This window comes from Dreissena polymorpha, chromosome 11, assembly GCF_020536995.1.
Source record: "Dreissena polymorpha isolate Duluth1 chromosome 11, UMN_Dpol_1.0, whole genome shotgun sequence".
Classification (NCBI taxonomy): Eukaryota; Metazoa; Mollusca; class Bivalvia; order Myida; family Dreissenidae; genus Dreissena; species Dreissena polymorpha.
Window position 1 is genome coordinate 85,710,464 of NC_068365.1, and position 20,722 is coordinate 85,731,185.

The following is a 20,722-nucleotide window of genomic DNA, read 5'->3' on the forward strand; positions in this document are numbered from 1 at the left end:
AGATCGCAATTATAGCGGATTACGTGAGGGAAATTCTATATTTGTAATGATGTATTATGCTCTTTTCTATAATATAAATTATTAAAGCCGCACACTAAACTAAACTGCTTTGTAAAACGTTAATACAATCATAAAAACTTTAGAGAGAAATGGCGTAATCAAAATACATGAGTTAACGGCAGACTTACTATCAAAAACATTTCTTATACATATTATATAGGGAGTTGATGAAAAATCCGTTGTAAAAATGAGCATTTATTTCATATTGATTTTGAACTTGTATTCAACCGTCTGACAGTGAACCCGGTGGCTATTAATATATAATTTTGAAAATATTTTTATTAAATGCAAATGACATATCCATATCATAATGGGTTTTTTGTTTATTAAAAATGTTTAGATCTTTGTTTTATTGTGTTATTTTTAAAAAGACACCGATTTTTTTATTTAGATATAAATTATGATTTTAACCATAACTTAATACAGGCCTAATTTCGTGGTTTCATTAACAGATAATCTAATATGCATTTTATTTCATTTATGTTTAATGCGAACCTGTTACATTTCACTATCAAAAAATGAAATGTTCGTATTAAGGTGCTGTTCACGCACATTCGAATTGAATACATTTAGCATATTATGCATTTGCTTATTTATAACAAGATGGCCCTTATATGTTAATTGCAATTTTCACATTTCTCCCCGCATCAATATATGTTGTATTAGAAATGCTGTTGTTGTATTAAAAGCCGTATTTTTGTTACTTTTACTTTAGTTTTTAACAATATTTAAGTTAACAATTTATAATGATTTCCCTTGTTTATGATCCACAGAAAATAAATATATAATTGGAAATCATTTAAGTAATTAAATAGTTTTCTTTTCTTGTGTACAGTACCTAACAATGCCTTAATGTTCCTTCATTCTGAGATCCACGCAACATACTGTTATTTATTAATCATCGACAATTACGCTGAGATTAATAAGCACGTGTAGCAATTATTATGTTGCCAAAACTGCTTAATAATATTGTGCATCAAACGGTATAACGCGTTTCATAGAACACACACCTGGTGTGGTTAAACTATTTATTGTGTTTGTTTTCTCATTACTCGTACATATGTTCAAGAAATAAAGATAAAAATAATAGCCTTTTATAAAGTATGTATAGCACCTACAATTTTGAATAATGATCGAACAGTAATGATCATGCATTTGATATAAAATCTGTGTAAACTCTTAAAAATTACGTCCATTCCATATGTTCAACACGCTTTGTTTGTCGGACACAATGGCGGCCAGATAAGCGTTGCTGAGGGGTGTGTGAAAAATCGATATCTCATTGGCTGATCGACAAAATGTGGGCGGAGTTGGCGACTGGTCAATTATGGGGGGTCAGTCAGATTAGTATTGAACTCCCATGCACCAAGCAGAACCAGTCTTATACCTGGATAAGGTAATTCTTGGAGGTCAGTCAGATTAGTATTGAACTCCCTTGCACCAAGCAGAACCAGTCTAATACCTGGTGAAGTAATTCTGGGAGGTCAGTCAGATTAGTATTTAACTCCCATGCACTAAAAAAACCAGTCTAATACCGGGTAAAGATCATTCTTGGAGGTCAGTCAGATTAGTGTTGAACTCCCATGCACCAAGCAGAACCAGTCTAATACCTGGTGAAGCAATTCTGGGAGGTCAGTCAGATTAGTATTGAACTCCCATTCACCAAGCGGAACCAGTCTAATACCTGGTGAAGATAATTCTGGGAGGTCAGTCAGATTAGTATTGAACTCCCATGCACCAAGCAGAACCAGTCTAATACCTGGTGAAGATAATTCTGGGAGGTCAGTCAGATAAGTATTGAACTCCCATGCACCAAGCAGAACCAGTCTAATACCTGGATAAGGTAATTCTGGGAGGTCAGTCAGATTAGTATTGAACTCCCATGCGCCAAGCAGAACCAGTCTAATACCTGGTGAAGATAATTCTGGGAGGTCAGTCGGATTAGTATTGAACTCACATGCACCAAGCAGAACCAGTCTTATACCGGGTGAAGTAATTATGGGAGGTCAGTCAGATTAGTATTGAACTCCCATGCGCCAAGCAGAACCAGTCTAATACCTGGTGAAGATAATTCTGGGAGGTCAGTCCGATTAGTATTGAACTCCCATGCACCAAGCAGAACCAGTCTTATACCGGGTGAAGTAATTATGGGAGGTCAGTCAGATTAGTATTGAACTCCCATGCGCCAAGCAGAACCAGTCTAATACCTGGTGAAGATAATTCTGGGAGGTCAGTCAGATTAGTATTGAACTCCCATGCGCCAAGCAGAACCAGTCTAATACCTGGTGAATTCTGGGAGGTCAGTCAGATTAGTATTGAACCCCCATGCACCAAGCAGAACCAGTCTAATACCTGGTGAAGTAATTCTGGGAGTTCAGTCAGATTAGTATTGACCTCCCATGCACCAAGCAGAACCAGTCTAATACCTGGTGAAGATAATTCTGGGAGGTCAGTCAGATTAGTATTGAACTCCCATGCACCAAGCAGAACCAGTCTAATACCTGGTGAAGATAATTGTGGAAGGTCAGTCAGATTAGTATTTTTTAACTCCCATGTACCAAGCAGAGCCAGTCTAATACCTGGTGAAGGTAATTCTGGGAGGTCAGTCAAATTAGGGGCCATGCTGGCCCTATTTACGATAACAGAGTCCTTCGTTTCGCGATGACCATTGTGCTTTGGGCGCTCTGTAAATGTTTAAGTCAAAAACATATCTCCATAAGATTTTGTTGGATACAACTATTTATACTCACAATAAATTAGTTCTTGTTCTAAACAAGTACTAAGATTGTAATTTGCTTAAAAATGTTGGATTCTGAAACATTTAAATAACCTAACTTTAAGTGGAAACAGAACAATTGTCATTTAAACAAACGCAAGTCTTAAGATATCGTACAATATTTGCATTAACTGGAAAGCTTTACGCCTGGAACTATGCTTTGTATAATGTTTTTTTCTATGGATATCTGTCTCAATGATTGTATGGGACAAGTTAAACACTTTGATAGAATGAAGAAACACTGATTTTAGAATTTTTTTCCATCTTTGCATACAACTCATCAAAGCCTGTATAAGGTCTCACAGTAATGTTTAGTTTGGTATAATCATGAGTTTCAAAACAGGATATTTTTTAAATATAAATTATTCGTCTCTTTGTCAAACATTATTATTTTTTATTTTATTTAGCAAACTACTACTACCATGGTCAGTATTCACTAAGCTTCTTGCTACTACTAGGCAATGTCTACCAGAGTCGGTATTCATTAAGCTTCTTGCTACTACTAGGGAATGTCTACCATGGTCAGTATTCACTAAGCTTCTTGCTACTCCTAGGCAATGTCTACCATGGTCAGTATTCACTAAGCTTCATTGCTACTACTAGGCAATGTCTACCATGGTCAGTATTCACTAAGCTTCTTGCTACTACTAGGGAATGTCTACCATGGTCAGTATTCACTAAGCTTCTTGCTACTTTTAGGCAATGTCTACAATGGTTGGTATTCACTAAGCTTCATTGCTACTATTAGGCAATGTCTACAATGGTCAGTATTCACTAAGCTTCATTGCTACTACTAGGCAATGTCTACCATGGCCAGTATTCACTAAGCTTCTTGCTACTACTAGGGAATGTCTACCATGGTCAGTATTCACTAAGCTTCTTGCTACTTTTAGGCAATGTCTACAATGGTTGGTATTCACTAAGCTTCTTAAGTTCTTTGCTCCTACTAAGCAATGTCTAACATGGTCATTGCTACAATTAGGCAATGTCTACCATGGTCGGTATTCACTAAGCTTCTTGCTACTTTTAGGCAATGTCTAAAATGGTTGGTATTCACTAAGCTTCTTAAGTTCTTTTCTCCTACTAAGCAATGTCTAACATGGTCATTGCTACAATTAGGCAATGTCTACCATGGTCAGTATTCACTAAGCTTCTTGCTACTTTTAGGCAATGTCTACAATGGTTGGTATTCACTAAGCTTCTTAAGTTCTTTGCTCCTACTAAGCAATGTCTAACATGGTCATTGCTACAATTAGGCAATGTCTACCATGGTCAGTATTCACTAAGCTTCTTGCTACTATTAGGCAATGTCTACCATGGCCAGTATTCACTAAGCTTCATTGCTACTACTAGGCAATGTCTACCATGGCCAGTATTCACTAAGCTTCTTGCTACTACTAGGCAATGTCTACCATGGTCAGTATTCACTAAGCTTCTTGCTACTTTTAGGCAATGTCTACAATGGTTGGTATTCACTAAGCTTCTTAAGTTCTTTGCTCCTACTAAGCAATGTCTAACATGGTCATTGCTACAATTAGGCAATGTCTACCATGGTCAGTATTCACTAAGCTTCTTGCTACTTTTAGGCAATGTCTACAATGGTTGGTATTCACTAAGCTTCTTAAGTTCTTTGCTCCTACTAAGCAATGTCTAACATGGTCATTGCTACTATTAGGCAATGTCTACCATGGTCGGTATTCACTAAGCTTCTTGCTACAATTAGGCAATGTCTACCATGGTCAGTATTCACTAAGCTTCTTTGCTACTACTAGGCAATGTCTACCATGGTCAGTATTCACTAAGCTTCTTGCTACTTCTAGGCACTGTCTACCAAGGTCAGTATTCACTAAGCTTCTTGCTACAATTAGGCCATGTCTACCATGGTCGGTATTCACTAAGCTTCTTGCTACAATTAGGCAATGTCTACCATGGTCAGTATTCACTAAGCTTCTTTGCTACTACTAGGCAATGTCTACCATGGTCAGTATTCACTAAGCTTCATTGCTACTACTAGGCAACTACTACCATGGTCGGTATTCACTAAGCTTCTTGCTACTATTAGGCCTTGTCTACAATGGTCAGTATTCACTAAGCTTCTTGCTACTACTAGGCAATGTCTACCAGAGTCGGTATTCACTAAGCTTCATTGCTTCTATTAGGCAATGTCTACCAGAGTCGGTATTCATTAAGCTTCTTTGCTCCCATTTAGCAATGTCTACAATGGTCGGTATTGACTAAGCTTCTTGCTACAATTAGGCAATGTCTACCATGGTCAGTATTCACTAAGCTTCATTGCTTCTATTAGGCAATGTCTACAATGGTCAGTATTCACTAAGCTTCATTGCTACTACTAGGCAATGTCTACAATGGTCAGTATTCACTAAGCTTCTTGCTACAATTAGGCCATGTCTACCATGGTCGGTATTCACTAAGCTTCATTGCTACTATTAGGCAATGTCTACAATGGTCAGTATTCACTAAGCTTCATTGCTACTACTAGGCAATGTATACAATGGTCAGTATTCACTAAGCTTTATTGCTACTACTAGGCAATGTCTACAATGGTCAGTATTCACTAAGCTTCTTGCTACTACTAGGCAATGTCTACCAGAGTCGGTATTCACTAAGCTTCATTGCTTCTATTAGGCAATGTCTACCAGAGTCGGTATTCATTAAGCTTCTTTGCTCCCATTTAGCAATGTCTACAATGGTCGGTATTGACTAAGCTTCTTGCTACAATTAGGCAATGTCTACCATGGTCAGTATTCACTAAGCTTCATTGCTACTATTAGGCAATGTCTACAATGGTCAGTATTCACTAAGCTTCATTGCTACTACTAGGCAATGTCTACAATGGTCAGTATTCACTAAGCTTTATTGCTACTACTAGGCAATGTCTACAATGGTCAGTATTCACTAAGCTTTCTTGCTACAATTAGGCAATGTCTACAATGGTCAGCATTCACTAAGCTTCATTGCTACTACTAGGCAATGTCTACAATGGTCAGTATTCACTAAGCTTTATTGCTACTACTAGGCAATGTCTACAATGGTCAGTATTCACTAAGCTTCATTGCTACTACTAGGCAATATCTACCATGGTCAGTATTCACCTAGCTTCGTTGCTACTGCTAGGCAATATGTACCATGTTCAGTATTCACAAAGCTTCTTTGCTACTACTAGGGAATATCTACCATGGTCAGTATTCACTAAGCTATTTTGCTACTACTAGGCAATATCTACCATGGCCATTATTCACTAAGCTTCATTGCTACTATAAGGCAATGTCTACCATGGTTGGTATTCACTTACCTTTTTGCTACTATTAGTCAATATCTACCATGGTCAGTTTTCACTAAGCTTCATTGCTACAGATAGACAATGTCTTCCATGGTCAGTATTTACTAAGCTTCATTGCTACTACTAGGCAATGTCTACCATGGTCAGTAATCACTAAGCTTCATTGCTACAAATAGACAATGTCTACCATGGTCAGTATTCACTAAGCTTCTTCTGGAATTCTTAACTTAAAATGTAATAAGGTGGACATTTTAGATCAAATTTGTTAGAAGAAAGCAATTGTTTTCTAATAACAAAACAGTTTACCCACTTTAATGATATTGACTTGTTTATAGCATATTAATGTTAAAAGAATGAAGCATGAATTTCCCAAAGTGTTCCTTAAGAAGATGTGTAACTACTGGCCCATTGTAGTCAAGATAAGAATCAGGGAAAACTGGGCTTAATGCATGTGCTTTAAAAGTCCTCATAGACTAGCCTGTGCACTTTGCAAAGGCTAATCGAGACAACACTTTCCGCCTAATTTGGATTTCGGTTAGCACGAGACATCACTTAAAAGAAATTTAATTTAAGCTTAAAGTGTTGTCCCTAATTTACCTGTGGGACTCTACAGACTAACCCGAGATGACACATGACGCACATGCATTAAGCCATGTTTTTACAGGGCAAGGCTCAGGTCATGTCTTACCGCTGCAGCATTCCCTGTCAGACTCGAGCTCCGTGAAAGGGACCCCATTGTACATGTTTCCGTTGAGCACCTTGCCGTTGGTGTGTGTCCCACGCAGGTCAGACATATTTAGGGTGATCTGGTTGTGTGTATCCACAATTGCAGTCTTCATGTGCCGGTTGTTGTTCTTATTCCGCTTGTGTTGGCACACAATAAAAATCACTATGGCGATTAGGATGGCAATAAGCCCCGCCACGGAACCGATGATGATACCGATGATGTCACTTCCTGGCGTCTGCTGCTTGGGAGCTTTCTCTGGCTCTACATTGCCTGCCTGTGTAGCTATGATAAAGAATGACAGTGGGTATGAATTTATCGTACTTAGCACTATGTTAATATTGAATTCATATAAACTAGCTCTACGTTGCCTGCATGCATACCTGTTGATGATTAATTACAGTAAGTATGCATTTAATATACAGAATTCAATATACCATGTTAATATGGCATTTACACACATACAATTAGTTAGATACAGTTAGATTTTGTTTGTCAAAATTTGACCAGATGAGCCTTTTTTTCAGACACATGTGACCAAGATTCAAACTTGACCTAGGTATAATTGACCAAGGCACGTCAAGATTGGGTCATAAATGATGTCTCTTGAATGATAACATGCCTTTTCTTAAGTTTGACCTGGTGACCTAGTTTTTGGGAAACATGGGACCCACATTTAAACTTAGTTTTGATCATATACATTCTGAGCAAGTTTTATTAAGATTGGAGGAAAAAATGAGGCCTCTAGTGTGATAATGACACTCAGGTGAGCCCAAACCTCCTTCCTAGAATCCCTTACTTACAACACTTAAACGAGTAAAATGGCTGTTTAAAAAGCAAAACAATAATCTTGCAGAATTGCAAGCGGTATATGAGTTGTAAGTAGATTATACAGAGAGGTTGACTTGTAATTATATGATCATTACTTACAACAATTCAAACATGGAAACAGGAAACTGATAGGATCAGCACAAAGCTAACTTCTGTTTAAGTGCTTCTCTGCATAACACATACCAGGAGCTGGACACTTATACACATTATCACATCCCTATTGTTTAGTAATCCTTACATCAACACCTCTCAAACTATTGCTGCATACACTTTAGGAGACAACACTGATTTTGCTTCTTAGAGTACCCGCTACAAGACAGCTTTTCTGTAGACATAAAAAAACTGGAAATCACCACTCACACATGCCCTTGCAATACTTGTTACTGTACTTTTCCTTCTATTAAGCACAGTTTTATATTCCCAAATTTCCATTCAAATAGTTTAAGCGCATTATACATTGATAGAACTGATTGTGCAATATCAAAATGCCGGCAGATTTGACAGTTTTCTTTACTTTGAAACATTTTGTCCCATTGGAGCATGAGTTACCATGTGTCTTCTAATTTCAATGTCACATGGTACCTTTTTGCACCAAGGGGCGGAATTTAATGTTTTCCTCCATTTTGGCATTTGAAAATTAGGTGTGTATTATTCATGGCTGTGTGTAATATATGGTTAAGTAAGGTAATTTACAGGTGGTTAGCCTGTGGCTATTATATTAATTAGTGAAAACATAATTTTGAATGATAAATTATCATATTATAACGAAAAATCTACTTTTCTGAAGAAAACAAATTTCACTATCAAATATATATATAACAAGGTATCCAACTCGAAACACCCGAAAACGGGGTGCATCGCTTTGAACGGACATTACTTCATCAATTTTGCAGCGATTTTCACGAACCTGGTCTTATTCAACGTAGAAATGAATTTCCTTTCTGGAAATGTATATGTCTTGCAATATTTTTACAAATACTGGGTCAACTTTAAAAAATAACACGATACACAACTTGCATGACCCACTTAACATCGATCAGACAGTATTCATGACTGAAATTTTCGCGGAGTAAAAGGCATTTTCCCTGCAAAGTTCACGGACCTCGATACCATAATTCAATAAAACGTATAAAAAAACATTCTTACCGTGCTTGTCGTTGCATTATGCATCAAAACTAACTGTCCAGTGCCGTTTGAAACCTTTGTTTACATACATTTCAACTAACTGACATTTTAAACACACGAGTGATGTCATTGGTCCATTGCGAAGGTGTGTCTTTACAACTGGAGATTTCATTCATGGATACTGTCTGATCATTGTCAAGTGGGTCAAGTGAATTGTGTATCGTGTTATTTCTTAAAATTTGACCCAACATATGCGAAAAATAACAAGATATATACATTTCCAGAAAGGAAATTCATTTCTGCGTTGAATAAGAACGGGTTTATGAAAACCACCTGTGAGGTAATGCATCACCACTCACCTTTGCCATCCTTGCCAATGTTCAGCTCATGTTCGTAGTACTTGTCCTCTGGTTTGGGAGGCACCAGCGGGGGTTTCAAGGTTGCGGGGGGAACCTCCTCTGTGAAGTTGCCAGTTGCAGGCTCTGATTAGACAAAAATTGCAGAATATTCTGACTAATTGTACATACTTTATTCTTTTTACATACATTAGACTCACATGGCAGAATATTCTGACTAAGTGTAAGTACTTTGTTCTTTTTACATTCAATAGACTCACATTGCAGAATATTCTGACTAAGTGTGCGTTCTTTATTCTTTTTACATTCAATAGACCCACATTGCAGAATATTCGGACTAAGTGTATGTACTTTATTCTATTTACATTTATTAGACTCACATTGCAGAATATTCTGATTGAGAGTATGTACTTTACCATATTTACATTCATTAGACTCACATTGCAGAATATTCTAATTAAGTGTAATTACTTTATTCTACTTACATTTATTCACAATGCAGACAATTCTGATTTAGAGTATGTACTTTATTACATTTACATTCATTAGACTCACATTGCAGAATATTCTAAGTAAGTGTATATTCTTTGTTTCTATTTAAATTCATTAGGCTTAATGATACACTCTAAACTATGTTTCCTACGTAGAACCAGTACTTAGTGACTTTCTACTCGATCTAAAGACGCTTCCTCAGCGGGCATTTAATCCATGCCTACTGGTTGCTAGGCGGACACCATATCCACTACGCCAGGGTGACCTTATTTTTCAGATTACAGTAGTAAGTATTGATTATCTATTGTTGATGATTTTTCAATAAATATATATAATGAAACAATTTATGTAAAATCAATTTAATATTTTTGTTTTGCTAAAAAGTTGTTTTTCAGGTTTAAGCATTTCAAGTTAAGACAAGTTTAATAAAAATTATTAGATGAACATGTTTTTTTTATAAATATTCACAATAAAGAAAAAACATTTGAATACATTGCTTGTATTAATGGACATACATTCAAATTCCACTTCAAAATTCATAAAACATGCACATAACATTTCCAAAGTAAATTCAATTTATTTTTTGGTAAGTATTACATTACTGATGAGAATAACAGCTTCAGCAATCAAGAACTCTTTATTGAATAAAAATCCTGAATAGTGGTGAGCACTGGAACCAATAGTAAATGCATATGCATAAAAAGTGTGGTCCTGGATTAGCCACAGGCTAATCTTGGACAACACTTTCTGCCTTGACTGTATTTCTTTTAGAATATACTTCTTTAAAGTTAAAATTCCATAAAAGCGAAAAGAGTTGTCCCTGATTAGCCTGTGCAGACAACACAAGATAATCTCTGACAACACTTTGCACACATGCACGTAACCCTGTTTCCCCAGTGCAAGGCTCAAGTATTTCAATATTTTTGGTTGCTTACCTGATATGAACTGCATCTATAAAGATATTTCAATTTTCCCGGTTGCATACCTGATATAAACTGCACTGCATAAAGATATTTCAATATTCCCGTCTGCGTACCTGATATGAACTCCACCTATAAAGATATTTTTATATTTTCGGTTGCGTACCTGATATGAACTGCACCTCACTGATCATGATCCACTTGGCATCAAAGTACAACTGCAGACGCACGTACTGGCCCATGTTGTTGTTCAGTTTGATCATCACTGGTCTTGAATATTCCACCACGTCATCCCGAATAAAGTCATACTTGACCGGTGAGTTCTGGTAGAGATTCCCACCCACACTGAAGTAAACCAGCGCCACCTTGAAAACACGAACATCCTTGGAAAAGAGGTTGTTGCAGTTGATGAAGACTTTGCTGAAGTTGCGCACTTGATCAAATTTAAACGTGATAATTAGAGGACCCTGGAAGTCCTGAGTGTCATTACGCCAGCCTACCCACTCGTATCTGCAAGTAGACGGGATTTTTTCATAAAATAAAATGTTTTCTACAATAAACATGTATAACTCAGAAACCCGCTTTGACACATTTGTAGAAAATAAAATTAATTAAAGACGTTTCTTAATAGATTCTTAAGTTTTTCAAACCGAAAGTTAATGATAAGCAGCAAACATGCAGTGTTAAAACTGAACAGCCAACTTATGTGCAAGCTGTTCTGGTTTAATGCTGGTTGCATGTAGTCATTTTCACTGTGTTTCTGAGTGGAAAAGGATATTAAACTGTTTGCTACAATAACTGTGTTAATAGTATTACACTGATTTCATTGTTTGTAACTATACTGTATAAACATATTGCGGGTATTTTGTGTTATGAATTAAAAGTAGGGATGGCAAAATTATTCGAATATTCGAATATTCGATTGAATGGTCAGCATTCGAATAATAAAAATGATATTCGCATATTCGCATTTTTTTCAAACGTAATTTCACCAATATTTAATGACCTGCGAACCGCTTACTAAAATGCAACCGAAATCACCTGGGAGTAACATGTTTGACGTGACGTTCTTCGTGTCAAACTGATAACGCGGCGCAATGCAATATACACGCTCTAAGAAAGGCCCCGACGGTTGTTTGCCAATGGGGTGCCAATTAACAGTTTCAATTGACTGGCGAATAGTAATTAAGTTTTGTGATCACAGTATGTACAGCCATTAAAATGTGTGAATTACTCAAATCGCGCAATGCAATATACTTACTATAAGAAAGGGCCCGAACTGTTGTTTGTCAATTAGGTACCAATTAAGGGCTTCAATTAACTGGCGAATAGTAATTTAGTTTTTGTGATCACAGTTTGAACAGACATTTAAATATGCGAATTACTCAAAAGTAACAGATGATATAAATTAAACAATCATCAAGGAATCATAATTCAAATCTGAAAATGCCACCAGCCCTTTCTGCAGTATGGAATACTTTACACGGTCTGTGGATAAGAAGACCGCAACGTGTAATGTGTGTAAACTTAGTTTTACATATGCGCGGTCTGCTACAAATCTGTGGAATCATTAAAAAATAAAATTCTATGACACAATGTTTTTCATTCTATTTGTGCCCTATCACAGTATCGGTCATAGTATTAGTCGACAGCGATACAATTATTCGATAGCAACGTTAATAAACAGCCTCGTATTTAGCAAACGGATATACTTACAAACCAATGGAAATTAACACATAACAAGGAAAAATCAATCCAGCCGTTTTATGCGAATATTCGAATATTCTATTGAATGAATTTGCGAACATTCGAATACCGATATTGGTATTCAATGCCATCCCTAATTAAAAGGTCAATAACTACTCTATAATTTATTAAACATAACAAGTTAAGGTTGTATTCATTTCATTAAAGCATCTATCTTATTCAACAACTTTTTGAAGCATCTGAGCCTTTCTCTGTTAAAAGGGGATTTAATGCATGTGCGTAAAGTATAGTCCCAGATTAGCAGTCCGCATATGCTCATCAGGGACAACACTTTCCGCTGTTATTGTTTGTTTTTTCTTTTAAGGAAGTCTTTCCTCAGCAAAAATCCAGTTTAGGCAAAAGTGTCATCCCTGATCAGTCTGTTCATACTGCACAGGCTAATCTTGGACGACATTTGGTGCACATGCATTTAACCCCCTTTTCACAGAGAGCAGCTAATTTATAAAATGAAAGTTTCAGGGATACCATGACACAATACATGGAACCTGTTTTTACTGTATAATGAAAGCAATAAACAACAACGGATTGATTAATGCAATAGTTTATGCTATATTAAAGGTCCACGTTTTTTTTTAAATGCAAAGGTTTAATAATCCAAGTTAAAAACACATTTAAATAGATTATAAGAGAACCTTGCAGAGTAATATATTTGGGTAAATCCATCCAATTACCAGTTTCAATGGCTATTAATAAAGTTACTTATCTTCTAACATCACTCTAGGGCATTGAGTTTATACAGATATGAATCTCTTAACAGGTATTTTTGTGCAGAACTGCAGTGCAATATGTTTTCCATTTTCTAAGAATGTGTTAAGAAGGAAATTTCCTTTGTAAATTTGTTTACGTCGCGTTTCTAACATTCAGACAACTTTTAACAAGATGTTGGAATTATGTATGAAAATAAAAGTATCAAAGAGATAAAGTGCAAATTTGAAGGAATTCTTTTATTCCTGTGCCATTATGAATTCTCTCAGTTCTTTATTACACAAAAGACGCTTTCGGTGATGATAAAATGCAGAAGCCAGAACTACAACACATGCATGAATCTGCATTTTTGAATCTGCATTCTTTATTGTTTTGAATTTGGTAGTTGAAAGATGACATGAAAGTTGTAAGCATTATACACACTGCTTCACTTAAAATATGTCTATAAACAATTGAAAATAACATAAATATCTTTTGTCATATATAACATAATTCTTGTGAACTGTAAGGTCACATCAGATATATGATGTAACATAATTTAAAGATCAATCTTTTCAAAGATGAAATGCCCAAGTTTAGCGCTCAGAGAGTTTCTACAACACAAAGAACCTATGCATCACTGACATACAAGGTAGTTTTTCCAGTTCATACAGGACTATTGTTTTAAGCCAATGTAAGATTGCTGTGGTGTAGTGGATACAGTGTCCCCCTAGTGACCGGGAGGTCATGGGTTCTATCCCACTGTGGGAGCATTCTTTAGATCTCAACAATAGCGTAAAGTGCAGGTTCTACCCAGGACACATACTCAGAAGAATTTTAATAAGCCTTACGCTCTTGATGAAAACAAGCGAATTTAAATAGGTTTTAAAATAGCCTTTGTAAAGCGACAATCTCATACCCTTTTATCCGCAGTTCTTCGTTGTCGAGCCTGAAGTTGTAGTCCCCTACCTCCCCGTCTGTCAGCTGACCCAGCCCCTCCAACAGGAAGTTCTCCTGGATCATGCCGTCATACGTGAAGTCCACAAAGTCCAGCTCCGATCCACGCCGGTCACCCTGACGCACGCTGTACGACACCACACCATCTGGAATATATAAAGCACATGCTTTATGACACCATACCGTCTGAAATAGAAAACAATGTACATATAAACAAGTTTCCCTGTGGGCAGGTAACATTTTAAATCCAAGGAACATAATTTGAAAAAAAAACATAGTTAAGGACACCAATACCCCAAAGCACCCACCACCCACTAACCAAATACTTTGTATGCACCCCTACCAAAAAATATGTTATGCACCCCACCTACCAACAAAATACCTGTTATGCATGCCCCATCCACCAACAAAGTACCTGTAATGCACGCCTCACCCGCCAACAAAATACTCTGTAATGCACCCCCATCCACCAACAAAGTACCTGTAATGCATGCCCCACCCACCAACAAAGTACCTGTAATGCACGCCCAAAACACCAACAAAGTACCTGTAATGCACGCCCCACCCACCAACAAAATACCTGTAATCATCCCCACCCACCAACAAAATACCTGTAAAGTAACTGTAATGCATGCCCCACCCACGAATAAAATACCTGTAATGCACGCCCCACCCACCACAAAAATACCTGGAATATCATGCCTCACCCACCAACAAAATACATGCACTGTACCCACCAACAAAATACCAGCAAATAAAAGTCCAAACCCACCAACAACAACCTGTGATGATACCCACACCTCATACAAAATAGCCAAAATGTAAGAGCTGCCCATGATACAACAACTACATTATTGAAACATCTCTTTCTGTCAACAAATGCTTTCTTTCATACATAAATCTGTGTTTACAAATGTATTTTAAGGTTTGAAACTACTAAGCTACTTGTTATAAAACCAGATTCAAAACATCGCTTCCTTGCATGATACCAGACACGCTTTCTTCAAAGTTATATAAACAGATCTTGCAAACAATTCCGTAACTTGTAAACAATTTCTTCAGTCAGAAAGAATTATTTAGTCTTGAATCCTTTTAACTGCAAGATTTACTACGGCTAATTGCGCAATCTGAAATAAAATTTATTTTGGCGTCTGGACCAAGTTCATGATAATGAAGCAGAATTACAAGAAATCACAGTATTAAGAAGAAAACCTAACAAAGCTGTTTACAGATTATAATACCATAATTTGTAGATTTCAGGATTATAGTGAAACAGTATATATTGCTATTTAGCTTTAGATATTAAAGTCAAGAACGTTGTCTGTGCATTGAAATTGTGGATACAAATTGGGATTAATAAATTATCATAAATAAAAGGTTGTTGAGTACAAAAAATATTGCCCAATGTCTGCAGACTTCTTTAGGATTTTTGCACACAGCTTTTAATAAACAGCTTTTGGAGCATAATTTGAAAAAACGAAAAGGTTATATGGCGACATAATTAATGCACATGCAGATTTGTTTAATCACAATGCATTGTAAGAATTAGTAAGAAACTGAAATCATTGAAAATAATTTGCAGACTTTTTTCCAGAAAGACCAAATTTGGTGGAATACAATATCATTACTTTTACACGAGAAAAATATATACACTCATCATAATACAGCCAACTTTTCATAAATATGTCCTCATTTATGGCCAAAAAAATATACAAAATGGTCTGAAGCAAAATCACCGGCATGTTTCATACAAAGACATTTCTTACATGGGCTTATATAACCAATAGAATTTCTTCTTTGTTTCAAAACCTATCAAAACTTCACATAATCTTAAATGGATATTTAAAAAAAAGTCTTACTTTCGAAAAACTTGGGTATACTAATACATGTGGGTAAAGGATCATCCAATATTAGCCTGTGAACTCTACACAGGCTTAAGAGAGAAATCACTTTCAGGCTTGACTGTAATTCCATTGAGAAAAGACTTCCTTATAATTAAAAATTCTATAAAGTGTAAATTGTTGTCCCAAATTAGCCCCTGCAGAGTGGGCAGGCTAAATGTTAATCATTCTATACTTTACGCTCTTGCATAAAGCCTGGTTTTCTCAGAGCGTGACACAATTAGATTGTACCTTCCCACTTGCAGCCATAAATCTCAACCCTCATGCACACGGTACGGAGAGTCTTGCTAAACGGGATGAACCTGACACGGCGGCCAATGATGGGGGGAGTAACCTCTCTCATCTCCGTCAGGTACGTGTTCTCATTGCCCTTGAACAACTGAAAGAAATACAGATTATGTCAGGTGCTGCCTGTTAATATTTAAAATGCGTATATTAAAAAATATAAGCTTTCTCTAGATATCCAGTGGAAACAAAATGGACCACCATCTGACAGACGGACAGTTGCAATGCAATACATTCCTGCTTCTTCAAAGTGTGGCATAATTAGATATCAAAACCTACGGAACAACCTTATTGCATTCAATACAGTATCACCATTAATAATAGTTATAATCAGCATGTTTCAAATAACTTAAAAAAGGAAAATAATTATTTCGCTTTTCAAAATGCAAGATCCAATAAATCAAATGAATGGAACACTAAATTCTAAGTCCTATTTTCTTTTTAAAATAATTTATCATTTTGAAGCAGTTTCAACTGCCACTGTTACCACACAGGTGCATATTAAATAAGAGAAGATTATTTTTACAAAGTCTGTGAAAATGAGTGGCATTATCTAAAATAAATCTCTTCAAATCTGTGTTGTATAACATCAGATAACTCCAATACAGTGGCCATTTTCTGAAGAATTTGTCAAGTCTTTACTGATAAGCCCCAGAATTTTCTCAGGTGAGTTCTCAGCACCTATCATATAAAATAAACAGCTGATTAATGGCATTTAAATTTGGAAAGTGAATTTCTTTATCATCAGACAGTTTTCAAATATAACATGATGAATAACCAGGACATTTTTTAACATCAATTACTGAGTTCCCTCCTCTATAAACATAGACAACATACTAAAAAATCTACAAAAAAGTGAAGTTTATTATGGCATTTATCTGGCCCTGGACTTTCAGACCCCATCACACTTTAGGTAATACACCTTTCATGGATGTCCATCTAAATATGAAACCAAATCTGCTCATCTCAGCAATTAGACACACCTTTTTACAAATTCCTGGTGACTGATATGTGATATATGTGTTGGTTTTCCATGTGATAAGACTGACTTTCAATTCCACTTATATCAAAATTCTTTCTGCTCACATCTGACAAAACTCCATCCCCACCCCATGCACCCCTTGTGTCAGCAAAGATTTAATAAGAATAATTGACACAGTCACTGAGAAAAACAGGTTTAATGCATATGGTGAATTGTTGTCCCAGATTAGCCTGTGCGGTTTGCTAATCAGGGACGAGACTTTCTGCCTACACTGGATTTCCGATAAGGAGAGAGTTCCTTAAAACAAATAATACCATAGACGTGGAAAGTGTTGTCCCTGATCAGCCTGGGAAGACTGAACAAGCTAAATACTTAACGCATATGATATATATTCAAGCCTGTTTACTAGGGATGGCATCGAATACCTAAATCGGTATTGGAATATTCGCAAATCCATTCAATTGATTATTCGAATATTCGCATTAAACGGCTGGATTGATATAACTTCTATTACACAGTTTCGTATCCAGTAGGGATATTAAATATAAATTGACACAGAAATACAATTCAATATACAATTGTTGTGTTGAGAAACAGAAATAAAATGTAGCTTAATTGTAAAAACAAACTTTGAAAAAGCCTATTTTGGCGAAATATATCAGAAAGAGTGAAACTTGTTCTGTGTTAACTTTCATTGTTTTGTAAGTTATATTCGTTTGCTGAATAGGAGGCTGTTTATAAAAGTTGCTATCGAATAATTGTATCGCTGTCGACTATTACTATGACCGACACTGTAATCGGGCAAAACTAGAAGGAAAAACATCATGTCATACAATTTTATTCTTATTTGAAATTTTTAAGTAACGATTGCATTTATGTTTATATAAAGAAACATATCAATAAGGCATGCAAAATACACCAAATATTCAAGAACAAAATTAATATAAGGAAAAACCTCATGTCATAGATATTTTTTAATAAAAAAAAAGATACCCTGTATATTTATAAAAAGAAACATATAAATAAGTCATGCAAAGTACATCACAAAGCTTTTCGGTGGTGACAGCACCCTGTTAAAGCAATTTATGCCTTAGTGTCGTCCTGGCTCAAGGTCACATAGTTCTTTTTGAGGAAAATAATCTTGTCCACTATATCACAGGTAAGTCTGTTCCTCAACTTGTTCACTATCAGTCCGGCACAAGAAAATATATTTTCTGATGGAACTGATGTAGCTGGAATTCCTAGAAGACGGCGGGCTACTATGGCAATGCAAGGAAAAGGGCCTTGATTCTGTTGCCACCAGTCAAGAGGTGATCCATACTCATCAGCCGGTTCTTGAAGGTATCGGCGTAGTTTGTCAGTCTGTGGTTTTGACGATTTTGATATCATGAAACTCAGACGGGGACGCTTTGACGGTGTTGGTTCACTTTCAGGGAGACGTAGGGGTATATCATCCAGCCGGCCTTCTAAAACCTCTTCTGCCTTGTGACGCTGCACAGACGACAGGAAATCCAGATGCTTAACAGTGACATGATTTCACAGATTTGTAGAAGACCGCCGTATGTAAAACTAACTTTACACACATTACACGTTGCGATCTTCTTATCCACAGACCGTGTAAAGTATTTCCATACTTCAGAAGGGGCTGGTGGCATTTTCAGAGTTAAATTATGATCCCTTATCACAAATAATTGTTCTGAAGTTTTCTACCAACAATTTTTTAAGTATGTTTATATATATATATATGTATGTAAAACTGTGATCACTAAGAAACTAAATTATTATTCGCCAGTCACTTGAAGCCCTTAATTGACACCTAATTGACACACATCAGTTGGGGCCTTTTCTTAGAGTGTGTATATTGCATTGCGCAGTTGGAGTAATTCACACATTATTATGGCTGTTCATACTGTGATCACAGAAAGTTAATTATTATTCGCCAGTCAATTGAAGCAGTTGATTGGCACCCCATTGACAAACAACAGTTCGGGGCCTTTCTTAGAGTGTGTATATTGCATTGCGCAATCAACGCTGATACAGGCCGCGTTATCAGTTTGACACGAAGAACGCCACATCAAGCATGTTAATCCCAAGTGAATTCAGGTGCCAATTAGTAAGCGCCTCGTAGGTCATGAATATTACATTTGAAAAAGAAATTGCAATATGCGAATATAAATTCTGTTATTCGAATACTGACCATTCAATCGAATATTCAAATAATTTTGCCATACCTACTGTTTACCCAACACAGACTCAATTATTTTGTATAAAATCTTTTCACCAAGAAATAGATAACATCAGTTTTACAGCACTTTTGTTGGATACAAGAACCATTAAGTCATTAACTCTGGACAGTTTTTCAGTCGCAGATATTTCCCAGATATTTTAACAGTATTTTTATGCACATTTTTATTTCCCCTGGACGATAAAGGGAGTCTAATTATGACAGAGTCTGGTCCCTCAGAATTCCATTCCACAGGCCAATAACCCTCTACCACTAAACTTTGATGTCTGTGTAGTCAGGTGTTGTCCATAGAAAATCAAATTGAGCTGCGCTTTGGGACAATGTAGCTTAATGCATGTGCGTGAAGTGTTGTCCAAGATTAGTCTTGCAGTCAGCACAGGCTAATCAGGAACAACACTTGCCGTTTTTGTGGAATGTTTCGTTTAACGGAAGTATCTTCTTTTTTTACCCAATCTTTAATTAAAATATATTAACAATTATATACAAACATATTTTTGCTTTTGAACACTTTTCCTTAGTGCTTCTTTTTAGCTGTACAAACCTTTTATATCTAAAGTTAATTATTTGTTTTATAAATATGATTGCACAGGTTTCCTTCCTATAATAATATTCATGCATTCCATACATCAATCAAAATACTCTCTTAAAGCGCTGGTTTGTTTATTTGCATTCAAATGTAAAAACCTTATCAAGGAAAATTGGTGAGAAGTGACTGTTGTTATTTTGTCAATAAGTCTGTATTTGTTGTTTTTTTCTGGATTGAAAGATTCATAATAACAGTAAGGGTATACCTTCACCAGAGATAAGATATTTATAAGTGAAAATTATACCAGATAAGAGCATGGACATTTCCTCATTGAATACATTAAAAATTGAAAAATCGGGCGACCGCATCAACATAAAAATCCCTTTCTTATGCACATGAATGAATCCAGAAAAATTCAACACTGTTTGCGATATAGTAGGCCACGAAATTCAGTTACCACGCGCTACAATTTTTTTATCCCAAAAGAATAGATCTCAGAGTTCTCTGTTTTTATATAACAATCAATATGCGTTTCATGGGACGACATGTCTTTTATGGAATCAAGTTTTGTACTTTTTTTCTTACACACAAAATTTATGCCTTGTTGTAACGTTCACAGCAGCTTATTTTACGTCATCATGTGCCTTGTGTGTATTAAAATTCAGAAAAGCTTTTGGGACTTAAAATAGATACATGTTTGTTTATGTCATCATTGACATTCAAATTGATTTAACTACATACATTTTGATAATTTAACATAGATGTTATTCATTTAATTAGGTGAGTCAAT

At 36.0% G+C, this 20,722-nt stretch overlaps 1 protein-coding gene across 1 annotated transcript in view; it reads right to left on the minus strand.

Moving 5' to 3' along the window:
- LOC127851927 (discoidin domain-containing receptor 2-like) overlaps nt 1-20,722 on the minus strand; it is a 164,763-nt gene that overhangs the window by 22,238 nt on the left and 121,803 nt on the right. Inside the window, exons 6-11 of the mRNA XM_052385923.1 lie at nt 16,126-16,273; nt 13,956-14,139; nt 10,752-11,095; nt 9,177-9,299; nt 6,826-7,146; nt 2,640-2,744 (exon numbers count right to left, since the gene is read on the minus strand). Of these exons, the coding sequence (XP_052241883.1) occupies nt 2,640-2,744; nt 6,826-7,146; nt 9,177-9,299; nt 10,752-11,095; nt 13,956-14,139; nt 16,126-16,273 (1,225 nt within the window). The remainder of the gene's footprint in view (nt 1-2,639; nt 2,745-6,825; nt 7,147-9,176; nt 9,300-10,751; nt 11,096-13,955; nt 14,140-16,125; nt 16,274-20,722) is intronic.